The following is a 14,976-nucleotide window of genomic DNA, read 5'->3' on the forward strand; positions in this document are numbered from 1 at the left end:
GAAGCCGAGTCTCTTGTCACATACACAGAGAAAACGGCTCTTCCTTCCCATGCAAATCCATCCGACGGACACAATAAAAGGAGGGGTAGGGGCTTTGTGATGGGACAGTTCGTTTCTAAAAAGGTTTTTCTATTCTGGAATAATAGTTCCCCTGACCACACAGGTGTCCTACTACCGGGTCCCCAGACTGACGGTTCTCGGCTCTGGCCGCGTGAGTGGTCATACTGTCTGTATGTACTGTCCTATACACAATCCAGGAATTAACGGGATGTCATTAGCAGCCGCTGTGGACTCATTTGACTGCCCCGTTGCCCCTGTAGCTTATTTGGTTAACAAACCTTGTTAGCTGAGATTTGCAGTATGCTAACCTCTTTTAGGCCCATCCAGTATTTCGATAGCAGAGAATGTACTACTGTTTCATCATGTCCCATGAACCTTATTTTTTTAATATTACTTTGTTAGAAAAACCAAATGAGAGAACAGCACAAAACATATAATACTTAATATACAGTTTATTAAAACATAAGAGCAAAACTCTACAAAATGTTTACGACTTTTCAACCTAGCTAATAAAGAGGTTAGGATCTTAAATGAACACGGGTTTACCACCTTAATTCACTTTTACTAATGTCAAGCTGCTCTTCTCTTTGACTATGTCAGCGCAATTAAACATGACTATGGATGAAGCAGACTGGTCGCCAGGTGTATGCTGCCTACAACCTACACCTTGAAGGCCCCCATAAACATTACATAAGTTGATGAAACCTCAAAGACCAACGGCTGTGTATGGGTGGCCTCTAGACTCTCACTGGACACATGATATTGGGGGAAAGAAGGATAGGTCCATTGGATTTCAAGGCCTGATCCTTTGTCTCCAGGGTACATAAGCCAATGCTGGAAAAGTCTGTCACCCTCTCCAAATTAAAAACACATGAACAATCGGGCAAACCGAGTGTATGGGAAAGTCGCTAGAGATAGCTGTCAACCTAATGAGTGTTAGGCCGTTTAGACTGCGTTATGGCAGATTTATGCATGAGGTTGTCAAGACCCGACGTTGATAGGTCTTGTCTTTGGATCAAGAAAAAATTGCTTCTTCACTGATGAGAGAGGTAATAACTTTCAATTTTGAGCAAAACACAATAATAAAAGGCTATTCCAACTTTAAACAAATGGGCACCTATCCATTAGATAGGTTGGTGCAGGTATGAGCACATTTTTACCAAAATCCACATTAAAAGATCGCTTAACATCTTCTATTTCAATTACAATTGGTAATCCACTTTATCGTTCATATAAGGTTTTTTTTTAGCTTTTTTCCCCGCTGAAAACGTCTGGTGGAAAAAAAAAATGCATTACACTTTTTTTGTAGCAGATCTTAAAGGAATCTGCTCTAAACTGTCCACTATCAAAATAAAAAGGCTGTTAAAAAAACAACAACAAAAAAACACAAATTTTTTGAAACTGCTTCAGAAGCTATGGGCACACAGAGTTTTTGGAGCATGAACTTAGCTGAAACTCCATATTTTTGAGGAGTTCTGAAGGAGGATTCTAATAGTTTACGCTCCAAAAAGACCCCGTGAATATAGCTAGATAAAAGGAAGGCTCCTCAAAAAATGAATTTGGAAAAATGCATGGCGCCTACAGTGAAACATGGTGGTGGCAGTGTCCCTATGTGGGCTGCATGAACACTGCTGCTGTTGGATTGAGACATCTCATTGATGGGATCATAAATTCCCAGATGTACGGCATGGCAGTACTAAATATGCAACTCATCACTTTTCCAACACTACAATGATATAGAACTCACAATTTCTGAAGAACAAGGTGAAAGTGATTCAGTGGCCAATTGTCTCCTGATCTGAACCCAACCATACACTTATGGGGAATTCTGAAGAGCAAGTTGTCGTCATTAGTGATGAGCAAGTACCTGAACATGCTTCAGTGCTAATCGAGAATCCTGCCATGCTCGAATACTATACTCGAGTTGCACCGGCTGCATGTTTCGCGGCTTTTCGACAGCTGCGGAGACTTGAGCATAGTATCCGAGCACCCCGGGAAGCTCGATTAGCACTAGCTGTCATCACTCTCCATCCATCATCCCGACCTCTTAGAAAAAGATCGACGTTGCAATATGTCGCCAACTTGTTCATTCCAGGTCTACAAGAATTAGTTTGGACCCTAAAAATCATGGAGGTGATGCAAAATACCAGATGTAGTAGTTATCGATGTGGGGTGTCTTCATTGTTGCATCAACTAATTTGATGAACGTTATATTATTAACCTTTCATGTTATGGGTAAAAAATGTTCCATGAAGCTTTGTCTTGTCAAAATTTTAGACATTGTACTTGTGTGACTTGAGCCTTATTTCATGCTATAGAAACACCCTCTACAATATTTAAGTAACACTTTCCCCGTGTCAAATCAAGAGGAAAGAATTTTAAAAAAGGAAAAAAAAATTGGGACAATTGACCTAAGTTAAAATAGATTAGTAACATTTCATAGAACTGAAGGTAAAAATTGCAAAAAGCTGGGGAAATCGAACACCCCAAGGAAATCAATAGAACACATACCGAACGCTCGGCCTAAGGGAATAGGGCATAAACAGGGATGCAAAAATCTCCAAATGTAGAATGTTTGAGTCCTAACCATCGCTGGGGTCCGACCTCTCGGACCCCCAGCAATCCCAAGAATAGGACTTCAGAGCGCCATCTTGAATGCAGCATAGGTCTATGTGACTGATAGAAATAGACAATACTCTACTGGCTCAAGGAAGACACTGATGAGGTGGATTTTAATAAAAAAAACAACAACACAGATTTGTAGAGTAATCAGCCGGCGTCGGATTTAGACGTAAACCAGTCAAGTCGCAGATGCAACATTTCACATTTATTTCCCAACAGTTGTAAGATGTGTTAGGTTGCAGGGAGCATGCACCAAAATATTTAGTTTTAACATCAAATAAACATACAGGCTGCTAATTCAGGGATCGTCTCTTAAAGGCCATGGACACCTTTGATATGGGAACATTTTTATTTTTTTTTTGCTATGCAGGTGGGGTTACCTTTACTTACTAAAGCTGCACAAAGTTTTATTCTGCAATCTTCATTCATTTTCAGACCACCTGATATGCAGCATTCAATTTAATCAAAATTTCAGGTTTTTCCCTCCCAGTAATATAGGCTGGAAATTAGTTCCCTATGAATCCAGGGTGCTACTGCCTTCGTTTGCTCATATATCAGAACAGTTTCTATCCTACACTCATTTAGTCATCATATCATCTCCTTTTCTATAATGTTCTATGCCCTCCCTGAGGCTGTAGATGCTTTCCTCTCTTTCTACTATTGACATTTCTATACAATCCCATCCCTTTTGCTACATTTAACACTGTGAAAAGCAAGGTAGGAGCAGAGGGCTATCAGAACCTGGAGCCTTGGTGGATCTGCCACACTTTGCAAAAGAATGGAGCTAGATAGAGGACTTCCAGGCATCTGCAGCAGCAAAATGGCATTTTTCATTGAAAACTAGAAATGAGAAAATCAATTTGCAGGACTACAGTCCATTGGCCAGGCAAGTAATCTGTGACCGCTGGACGAGAGTCCCCGGCATTCCCAGCTCTCTTTTTAATTGGCTGTTAATGACGTGACGTCGCATGCGTCTTGCGGAAATAATGACGTCACATCAACACGGCTAATCAAAAGAGCTGGGAATGCCGGGGAGCCTCTGATCACTGATCTGGCCCTGCAAATCGACCGTCGCGTGGAAAAGGAAATTGCTTAACTTTGCATTTAATAAACAAATGGGCCATACAAAAACAAATTGTGCAAAAGTGAACACATCCTTTAAACTGTGCACCAAAATTGGTGGAGAAAGGTTGAACTTGATGGACCTAGGTATTTTTCAACCTATGTAACTATGTAATTCCTACGAGCATAAAAACATGTCCATGTCCCAATGTCTCGATGACCAACACTTTCTTTTTTTCTTCAATCGAGGCTGCTTGAAATGTTTAATATCTTAGTCTAGATCTAGTCGACCAATAAAAACGAATGAGGAAAAATTGTACAATATTGTAATACTGCTGGTGGTAATGGGAAAGTACAGCGGTGCACAAACTTTTCCTATTTAACAGAGGGCAAACTACCAGATTGTACATGGGGTCACATATACAGTGCATGTCATAGATTGCCTCAAACACACAGAACCTGGCAGGGAGACCCCATGTTCCTGTTAACTGCCCCCACAGAGTGCCCCATTGAAGTTCAACTGCAAGAATTAAAGGGGCTGTCGGGTAATAATTATATTTATATTGTGCCAACATATTCCGCAGCACTTTATTATTGAGGGGGACTTTAAGGACCACGTGAAAACAAGTCATCACCTAGTGTAATGCAACGGTAGCACCGTACGCAGTGAAGAGGCAGTGACCCACAAAGTTCAAACACAAAAGTCTCTTTAATGTGTTACTTCACACATAAAAGTGCATAGCATTTTATAGTAAACGTCATCAAAGTTCAATACACAGTTTCATCTCGTCTCAGTGCCCGTTTCATAGCACTATACATCATATTGCTTTTAGATTGCAGTCCCTAAACACGCCATATTAGTCTCCAAACACAGCTTCACATGTTGCAGACACTACACATGCCAGTCCTCCTCTGCACCATCCTGCACCGCTGTATCACAGACTCTTTACTCACACAGCCCAGGATATCCACCGGATAGCAGCCGGGCACCATATCCACCTGTTTGCAATCGTTTCACATGCCAGTCCTCTTTCGGGCACAGGACATCCACCTCCGGGCACAGGACATTCACCTCCGAGCACAGGACTGTCCACATCCAACTCCTTCGGGCAAAGGACATCCATCTTCGGGCACAGGACTGTCCACATCCGAGACCAGTTACCATGGACGACTTGCGTCGCTGTATACGCTGCGGGTGCCAGGCTATTCAGCTGCCATAGCTGTTGGCTCCGCTGGCCTGTGCTGCTTCACACACACAGCCAGCGCTCTGCAGGCCTCTGCTCTGCACAACAGCACAACACCAGACTGACACTGACGTTGCACCTGACACACCCATACCCCTTACTGCAGGGTTTTTAACAAACCAACCTATGGCTTTCAACCACATGAAAACCTGGACCGGAAATCTGTGACTGCCATGCACACCTATGGACTTCATCCGTCTCCATGCACAACCCCTGGGGAGAACACACAGCGACCCCTACCTGTGATACGAGTCACTGCCTCACACTAGCTCTCGTATAGGTGATCACACGTTGACCGGTGGAGGTTCCGACCACTAGGGCCCGCGCTGATTGTCAGAAGGGGGCACTTTTACCCTTGTTAGAATAAACCAGCAGTGCACACCCTCAGCCGCAGCTCCATTCATTCCGTACGGGGCTGCACCAGTCATTTTCCAGAAGTCCCATGGAGGATGAATGGAGCGGTGGTTGGACATTCAGTCTTTTATTCCATTTTCTAAAGTGCCCATCAGGGACAAAAATTCCCCAGTGCCGGTCCAAGATGATAACTTGTTTTCACTGGACAACCCCTTTAATGGTGAGGTCTCCTACACACTGTCATACAAAAAAGAGATTAAGGTTTCGCAAGGCTGATTTAGTGTACTTGTTTGTGACCCCAAAATTTGCTGTATATAAACACCTAGTATAACCCAAATTTGGATCTTTTTGACACTTGTGGGCGTTCTTTTCACCGGTGACACAAGGAGACATTCTCATGTGTATCCTTCAATCTACCATCTCAACAATACATATATATATATATATACATATCAGTCTTACACACCAACAATGACTACTTTCGGCGCTTAAGGTTGTCGTACTGCTCATCTCATTTTTGCATCCACAGATGGCACGGCAAGCAGGGTCTTGACGACTGCCAATACAACCATCGGCGGTCATCACTTGTCATCCATGTGCCTTATTCTAACCTCCTGGGTGTTGGCCGCATCAGTTTCGCCCGACTTTGAAACACTCGTTGCAGAAATGAGAGGGGCTACTCAATCCCAAAAAAACCACAAATGCTACATTCACTTTCTCTACCTTTGTGAACACAATGAACTACAGGTTTAAGAAGGTTTCAGGAAGCTTTTCTTCTCATATAATGACAACATTTTCCACATTGTGAATTCCCTCATGATACAGAAGATGTCTTTGGGTTGGGAACCTTTCGCCACACTCCGAACACGAAAATGGTTTCGACCTGACGTGAATTCTCCTGTGAAGAAAAAAATTGAAATACGAGCGGAACCTTCTGCCACATTTAATGCATCCAAAACGTTTTGTTCCCAGGTGAATTCTCTGTAGCATCCCCGAAATGGTGATCATATATCCATCCTGACTGCACTGGGTGAGTTCTTTATACCTCGTCTGAACCATTTTGGTGGCGATAGGACTAATCTTGGTGTAGATCAGATTTGACCTATTCTGAAGACAAGCAAAAATCCTCTGCCCTAAATGAATTTTCTCGTGTCTTCTGAGATTCGAGCGCCACAGAAATTTCCTCCCACATTCTTGACATACCATAGGTTTCTCATTGGCGTGCACCTTCAGGTGCCTGGTGAGGTTCGATTTCCACCCGAAACATCTTCCACACGCGAGACATTTGAAGGGCTTCTCTTTCGAGTGAACCTTTTGATGGCTGCGGAACTTAAATTTGCAGGTGAAGATGACCCCACATTCTCCGCACATGAGAGTCTTCCGTCTTTTATGGATTCGTTGATGCTTTTTTAGCGCTAAACAACTATTGAAATAATTTCCGCACTCTAAACACGGAAACAGCTTGACCACCGTGTGGATCTCGTCGTTGCTCACGTAGTAGACGTTCTTGGTGAACAGTTCGGCACATTCATTGAGTGCTCCAGTGTCCACGTTGGAGCTTGAAGGTGCGTTAACTAAAAACGGTTTGCATCCTTTACCTCCGACGTGGACCCTCTGATGTCTCTTCAGATTAGAGTTCCAGCCAAAACGTTTCCCGCATTTCATACACTGGTAGGGTTTCTCACCAGAATGTGTCTTCAGGTGACTCTTCACCTTGGAACTCGAAGAGAACTGTTTTCCACATTCGGGACAGGAAAACGCCCCCTGTGACGAGTGGAGCTTCTCGTGCTTCCTGAGTGACGTGATACACGAGAAGGTCTTTCCGCACTCGAGACAGGGAAACGGTCTGAATTCGGTCTGGATTTCCTCCCAGCTGTCTCCGTTAAGACATCTCGTGATCACGTCTTCCTTCGTGTGAATCTTCAAATGTCTTTTAAGATTCGACTTCCAGTTAAAACTTTTCTCGCATTTCATACAAGGAAACGGTCGCTCTTGTACGTGGGTTTTAAAATGGGCGTGAAGTTGGAAAATGGATGAGAAGTACATTCCACATTCTGAACACTGAAGCGGTTCGCTTTTTGGCACGGCGTGAAATGAATAGTCATCATCGAGATCACGTGTAGGGGAGGCCTGCTCCGCTTTTATGCTGTGTGTCAGCTGATGGGAGATACAGGAGGATTTACTATTGAAGCTCTCACCGCATTCGTGACAATGATATTTGTTTAACGACAGGTTTAGGGGGGCTGGAATTGAGTTTTCAGTCATTTTTGAATTGAGCTTTTTGACTATCGTGGAGGATCAATGTTCCATGTGAAATGTTGCCGACAGAAGAGAGAATTCGATGAGCTGCAGAAAAAACTGCGACATCTTCAGGCTGATACAAAAAGAAAAAAAATAATTAGTATTTTACCGTACATGAGCATAAAACCAATGGGACCTCCACCAATCCCGAGAATGTCTAATCTATGTGTGTATCCGTCCTCATGTACATCTCGTCAGCACATACATCGATATCCATTAAAGATACAGTGTACATATATATATACACATACACACACACACACTGATGAGTTATATATGTATATATAAAAAAAAAAATATATATATATATATATATATATATATATATATATATATATATATATATATATACATATACACACACACACATATATATATAAATGTATCTCCAGTCCTTTTGCACATATATATAATATACACATATATCGTCCTGACATACATCCAATTTATGGGTACATCCAGTCCATATATATATATATATATATCAATATCGATAAATATCGATATTTGCAGATGATACAAAACTATGTAAAGCAGTTAATACAAGAGAAGATAGTATTCTGCTACAGATGGATCTGGATAAGTTGGAAACTTGGGCTGAAAGGTGGCAGATGAGGTTTAACAATGATAAATGTAAGGTTATACACATGGGAAGAAGGAATCAATATCACCATTACACACTGAATGGGAAACCACTGGGTAAATCTGACAGGGAGAAGGACTTGGGGATCCTAGTTAATGATAAACTTACCTGGAGCAGCCAGTGCCAGGCAGCAGCTGCCAAGGCAAACAGGATCATGGGGTGCATTAAAAGAGGTCTGGATACACATGATGAGAGCATTATACTGCCTCTGTACAAATCCCTAGTTAGACCGCACATGGAGTACTGTGTCCAGTTTTGGGCACCGGTGCTCAGGAAGGATATAATGGAACTAGAGAGAGTACAAAGGAGGGCAACAAAATTAATAAAGGGGATGGGAGAACTACAATACCCAGATAGATTAGCGAAATTAGGATTATTTAGTCTAGAAAAAAGACGACTGAGGGGCGATCTAATAACCATGTATAAGTATATAAGGGGACAATACAAATATCTCGCTGAGGATCTGTTTATACCAAGGAAGGTGACGGGCACAAGGGGGCATTCTTTGCGTCTGGAGGAGAGAAGGTTTTTCCACCAACATAGAAGAGGATTCTTTACTGTTAGGGCAGTGAGAATCTGGAATTGCTTGCCTGAGGAGGTGGTGATGGCGAACTCAGTCGAGGGGTTCAAGAGAGGCCTGGATGTCTTCCTGGAGCAGAACAATATTGTATCATACAATTATTAGGTTCTGTAGAAGGACGTAGATCTGGGGATTTATTATGATGGAATATAGGCTGAACTGGATGGACAAATGTCTTTTTTCGGCCTTACTAACTATGTTACTATATATATAGTATATATATATATATATATATATATATATATATATATAAATCCTTCCAGGTATATACCAAACCTCATGCTATTGTCCAGAAAAATGAAGGCAGCACTCCAATAGAAAAAATAGGTGATTTATTGGCCCATGTGCAACGTTTCAGTCCAGGTTGTGGACCTTTCTCAAGCCACATCCTGGACTGAAACGTCGCACATGGGCCAATAAATCACCTATTTTTTCTATTGGAGTGCTGCCTTCATTTTTCTGGAATATATATATATATATATATATATATATATACATATATATATATATACATATACATATTATATATATATATATATATATATATATATATATATATATATATATATATATACACACACACATACATACACACACATTATCTTCACATGGATATATACATAAATTATATGTACATGAGGATGATGTGTATACGGTATATATATATATATATATATATATATATATATATATATATATATATATACACACACACACACTATCTTCACATGGATGTATACATAAATTAGATGTATATGAGGATGATGTGTATATATATAGATGTATAGGAATTATATATGTATTAGTAATAATATACATATTTATCGTCCTCACATGGCTAATCTATACGTCCAGTCCTCATATATATCGGCCCCACATTCGTCCATATTATATATACACACACATGCTCCCATTATGTGTGGCCGGTCTTCATACACATCCATATATGTGGTGTCCTTATATACGTGTATAATGGATGCATACATGCAGCCCTCATACATATTGACCTCATAGACTTCCATGACAGATGTATACATGCAGCCCTCATACATATTGTCCTCATAGACTTCCATGACAGATGTATACATGCAGCCCTCATACATATTGTCCTCATAGACTTCCATGACAGATGTATACATGCAGCCCTCATGCATATTGTCCTCATAGACTTCCATGACAGATGTATACATGCAGCCCTCATACATATTGACCTCATAGACTTCCATGACAGATGTATACATGCAGCCCTCATACATATTGTCCTCATAGACTTCCATGACAGATGTATACATGCAGCCCTCATGCATATTGTCCTCATAGACTTCCATGACAGATGTATACATGCAGCCCTCATACATATTGTCCTCATAGACTTCCATGACGTATGTATACATGCAGCCCTCATACATATTGTCCTCATAGACTTCCATGACGTATGTATACATGCAGCCCTCATACATATTGTCCTCATAGACTTCCATGACAGATGTATACATGCAGCCCTCATGCATATTGTCCTCATAGACTTCCATGACAGATGTATACATGCAGCCCTCATACATATTGTCCTCATAGACTTCCATGACGTATGTATACATGCAGCCCTCATACATATTGTCCTCATAGACTTCCATGACGTATGTATACATGCAGCCCTCATACATATTGTCCTCATAGACTTCCATGACAGATGTATACATGCAGCCCTCATACATATTGTCCTCATAGACTTCCATGACGTATGTATACATGCAGCCCTCATGCATATTGTCCTCATAGACTTCCATGACAGATGTATAAATGCAGCCCTCATACATATTGACCTCATAGACTTCCATGACAGATGTATACATGCAGCCCTCATACATATTGTCCTCATAGACTTCCATGACAGATGTATACATGCAGCCCTCATGCATATTGTCCTCATAGACTTCCATGACAGATGTATACATGCAGCCCTCATGCATATTGTCCTCATAGACTTCCATGACAGATGTATACATGCAGCCCTCATGCATATTGTCCTCATAGACTTCCATGACAGATGTATACATGCAGCCCTCATACATATTGTGCTCATAGACTTCCATGACAGATGTATACATGCAGCCCTCATACATATTGTCCTCATAGACTTCCATGACAGATGTATACATGCAGCCCTCATGCATATTGTCCTCATAGACTTCCATGACAGATGTATACATGCAGCCCTCATGCATATTGTCCTCATAGACTTCCATGACAGATGTATACATGCAGCCCTCATACATATTGTGCTCATAGACTTCCATGACAGATGTATACATGCAGCCCTCATGCATATTGTCCTCATAGACTTCCATGACAGATGTATACATGCAGCCCTCATACATATTGTCCTCATAGACTTCCATGACATATGTATACATGCAGCCCTCATAGCCTTCCATTATACACATCCATACACACCCATGCCCAGTCCTGGATACCTGGCTGCACGGAGGAGCAGCACTCACATCTGCAGACCATCACTGCTCCCGTCACGCCACCCAAACTTCGATCACAACAAGCCAATGCCTGCACCTCGCTGAGGATCATGGGTCATGTAGTGCAGAAGAAAGATAGGACCCCAGGCAGCGTAATAACTACACTGCGCATGCGTGGAGACCGTGCTGTGTCCCCGGCGCGTCGGCTTCCTGCGCACTGGTGACCTCACGGACCTGCTTCCTGTTCTCCCGCCGCTGACCAATGACCACTGCATGGGACAAATGGACTAAAGGAGCTATGATGACGTCATGCTCATGTGACCAGGCTGCGTGCTGTAGTGCTTTTGAATGAAAGAAATTGCCACATGTGGAGGATCTGCAGGAAAGGTTACAGCACCGGGGGCTAGAGGAGACAGGCAGTGTGTGTGATAGAGGGGTACATAGGGGGGCAGGCGGTGTGTGATAGAGGGGTACATAGGGGGGCAGGCTGTGTGTGATAGAGGGGTACATAGGGGGGCAGGCGGTGTGTGATAGAGGGGTACAGTGGGTGCATAGACAGTGGGCAGAGGGACTGGGTGCATAGACAGTGGGCAGAGGGACTGGGTGCATAGACAGTGGGCAGAGGGACTGGATGCATAGACAGTGGGCAGAGGGACTGGATGCATAGACAGTGGGCAGAGGGACTGGGTGCATAGACACAGTGGGCAGAGGGACTGGATGCAAAGACAAAGTGGGCAGAGGGACTGGGTGCATAGACACAGTGGGCAGAGGGACTGGGTGCATAGACACAGTGGGCAGAGGGACTGGGTGCATAGACACAGTGGGCAGAGGGACTGGGTGCAAAGACAAAGTGGGCAGAGGGACTGGGTGCAAAGACAAAGTGGGCAGAGGGACTGGGTGCATAGACACAGTGGGCAGAGGGACTGGGTTCATAGACACAGTGGGCAGAGGGACTGGATGCATAGACACAGTGGGCAGAGGGACTGGGTGCATAGACACAGTGGGCAGAGGGACTGGGTGCATAACCACAGTGGGCAGAGGGACTGGATGCATAGACAAAGTGGGCAGAGGGACTGGGTGCATAGACAGTGGGCAGAGGGACTGGATGCATAGACAAAGTGGGCAGAGGGACTGGGTGCATAGACAGTGGGCAGAGGGACTGGGTTCATAGACACAGTGGGCAGAGGGACTGGGTGCATAGACAAAGTGGGCAGAGGGACTGGGTGCATAGACAGTGGGCAGAGGGACTGGGTGCATAGACACAGTGGGCAGAGGGACTGGGTGCATAGACAAAGTGGGCAGAGGGACTGGGTGCATAGACAGCGGGCAGAGGGACTGGGTGCATAGACACAGTGGGCAGAGGGACTGGGTGCAAAGACAAAGTGGACAGAGAGACCCTCCTAGACAAAGGGACAAATGTTAGATCCACTGGGATCTATAGAGAAGTCCAAATACTAATGGTTTGATTGAGCAGGTAATGTGCCCGCTATGGACCAGTCCTGTGTAGGCAAGTTAAGTTCTAGAAGATGAAGGTACTTGGTCCTTTTAAAAAAAAAAAATATACATCCACTTTGCTTAAACAGTTAAATGCAGATTTTACAATTGAAATTCACCTGGAAGAAGCAATATGTCCTTTTTTTATTTTATTTTTCTAGCAAGGCTTTCCAAAAACTCATAAAAAAAAAGTTAAACAAAACTGAACAGCAATGCAGGCTTTCCCACCGACATGAATAGGTAGAGAATATTCAAAGCTAATTTGGGAGCGGTCCCACTTCAAAATCCTACTCAATTGTTTTTAGTTAAAGAGAATTTGAGATGGATTTTGATGTGGATTTTGGAGCAGAAAGCATTAAATAAAGGGGAACAGGTACTAAAAGATACAGCAAGGATGCCATGATCAGAGAAGGTTGTCATGTAGTGTTAGTGCAGGCACCTGCAGAAAACATGGATGAAGCGCATAAATAAAAAGCTACATGTGAACAAGGTGTTAAGTTTATGGCTTGGTGGAGCAGCAGTACTACCTTGGTAATGCAGAGCACAGGACTCCTTTCTCTCCGATGACAGTGTCCACACCCTGGTCCCAACAGAGCCTATGACCCACCCAATACCCCCCTCCTTAGTGCAGCAGGAGACAAAAAAAAAATGTCTTGGTGGCATCACAGGAGACCAAAAAAAATTATTATTATTTTTTTTTTTTTTACTACCCACAGTCTGCAATCCTCGGCACTAGACGTCCAGTGCTTTCTGACAAATGCTCTTCTGCGAGATGAGCTGTGTATCTCAAAGCAGCTTTTTGAGCAATATGTGGGGGTCTCAAGACCCAGACCCCACAGCTCTGCAAGACATGTGAGATTAAAAAAAAAATAGTTGCTGTTTAAAACTGTTCATCAATATTAGAATGTTTGGGGTCTAACCCCCAACAACCCCACAGATCTAGAGGTAAGGGCCGTGGTGTTCTCTTAATGTATGCCACGCATCGCATAGCGCCACTCTTTGTAGTGGCTGACCCTGGTATTGCAGCTGTCTCATCCAGTAGTAATACCAGTACACAATGTATCACACTGCACCGTGCAAACAAAGAGGATATCATGGGGCTCACAGTCGCTTTAAGCAGCGGCGATGTCATGTTTTAAAGTCAAAGAAAACCCTATGGAAGGGATCTGTCAGCAGACTTCACAATACCAACAGCATACAGCATGAAAGAAATCTTATAACTGATGATGCTGGCATACTTACTTTGAAAATCCATGTCAGAATGGTTGTAGAATTGTGAAATTATAATCCCCCCCAGTCTGGTTACAAAAAAGCAAAAAAAAGTAAAAAAAAAAAAGACAAAAAAACGGTTTATACTGCCATTCCATTCTGAACCGTATATCTTTTTTTAAGTAATGACTCCAGAAATGATTCATCAGGTCCAAGAAATTGATTCAATAATGTATGCAGTTTTCATAGTGACAGCGTTGAGTCCCCTATTAGGCTACTTTCACATTGCGTTCCGGCACCCGTTCTGTGGTCCCGTCGAGGCTTAGGTCTGAACCCCTGCAAAATGGGATTTGGAAGTATGTGTTGACAGGCCCATAAACAAACGGCGCTGACAGAGCGAGCATGTGTCTGATGTGCATAATTTTCTAGGGTATACACCTACTGGAGGTGGACAACCAGACATTTGAGTGTCTGCCTCCAGTAGGCATACATGCTCAAAAATAATGCCCGTCGGAAGACACGTTCACTCTGCCAGCACCAGTATAGTCTATGGCCCTGTCGGCGCATACGTCCGAATCCAGTTTTGTGGGGGGTCTGAATGTAAGCTCCGATGGGACCACTCGACGGGCCAGAACACACCCTAGTGGTGACAGCCACTGATTACAGGTTTTGTGACGGTACCCACAGTCATGTAATGAAGCCTCACCGTCCTTACCGCAAATGTCTCACTTGACTGTTGATTTCTACTTTTTTTTGTTAATGAGACTGAATGAGAAAAGTTTAATGATTTTATCATGTGACGTTCTCCGACATTTGATTTTGTCAAGAACGTAAAAGGAAACACCGACACTATATACAAAGGAAGTAAAGAAAAAAGAGAATATTCAATACCATGGCTATTATGGCTGCTCTACATAAAGAAGAATGAATCGTGGA

The 14,976-nt window shown here is 42.9% G+C and overlaps 1 protein-coding gene across 2 annotated transcripts; it reads right to left on the reverse strand.

The window, feature by feature from the left end:
* Positions 1 to 2,765: 2,765 nt before the first annotated feature.
* Positions 2,766 to 11,511, reverse strand: LOC138661890 (oocyte zinc finger protein XlCOF6-like). Of its 2 annotated transcripts, none has more exons than XM_069746842.1 (2): positions 11,368 to 11,511; positions 2,766 to 7,716 (listed from the first exon to the last, which is right to left on the reverse strand). In XM_069746842.1, exon 2 carries the CDS (start codon positions 7,605 to 7,607, stop codon positions 6,120 to 6,122), a length of 1,488 nt encoding a protein of 495 aa, XP_069602943.1. In that variant the 5' UTR covers positions 7,608 to 7,716; positions 11,368 to 11,511; the 3' UTR covers positions 2,766 to 6,119. The 2 variants fall into 2 exon arrangements, with proteins under 2 accessions (XP_069602943.1, XP_069602941.1); XM_069746840.1 differs by having other exon boundaries at positions 11,341 to 11,511.
* Between the last annotated feature and the right edge of the window lie 3,465 nt (positions 11,512 to 14,976).

This window comes from Ranitomeya imitator, chromosome 2, assembly GCF_032444005.1.
Source record: "Ranitomeya imitator isolate aRanImi1 chromosome 2, aRanImi1.pri, whole genome shotgun sequence".
NCBI classification, from domain to species: Eukaryota; Metazoa; Chordata; class Amphibia; order Anura; family Dendrobatidae; genus Ranitomeya; species Ranitomeya imitator.

Bases quoted from the DNA above. Each gene is read 5' to 3' on its own strand.
- LOC138661890 (XM_069746842.1), bottom strand. From the start codon at position 7,607: ATGACTGAAAACTCAATTCCAGCCCCCCTAAACCTGTCGTTAAACAAA.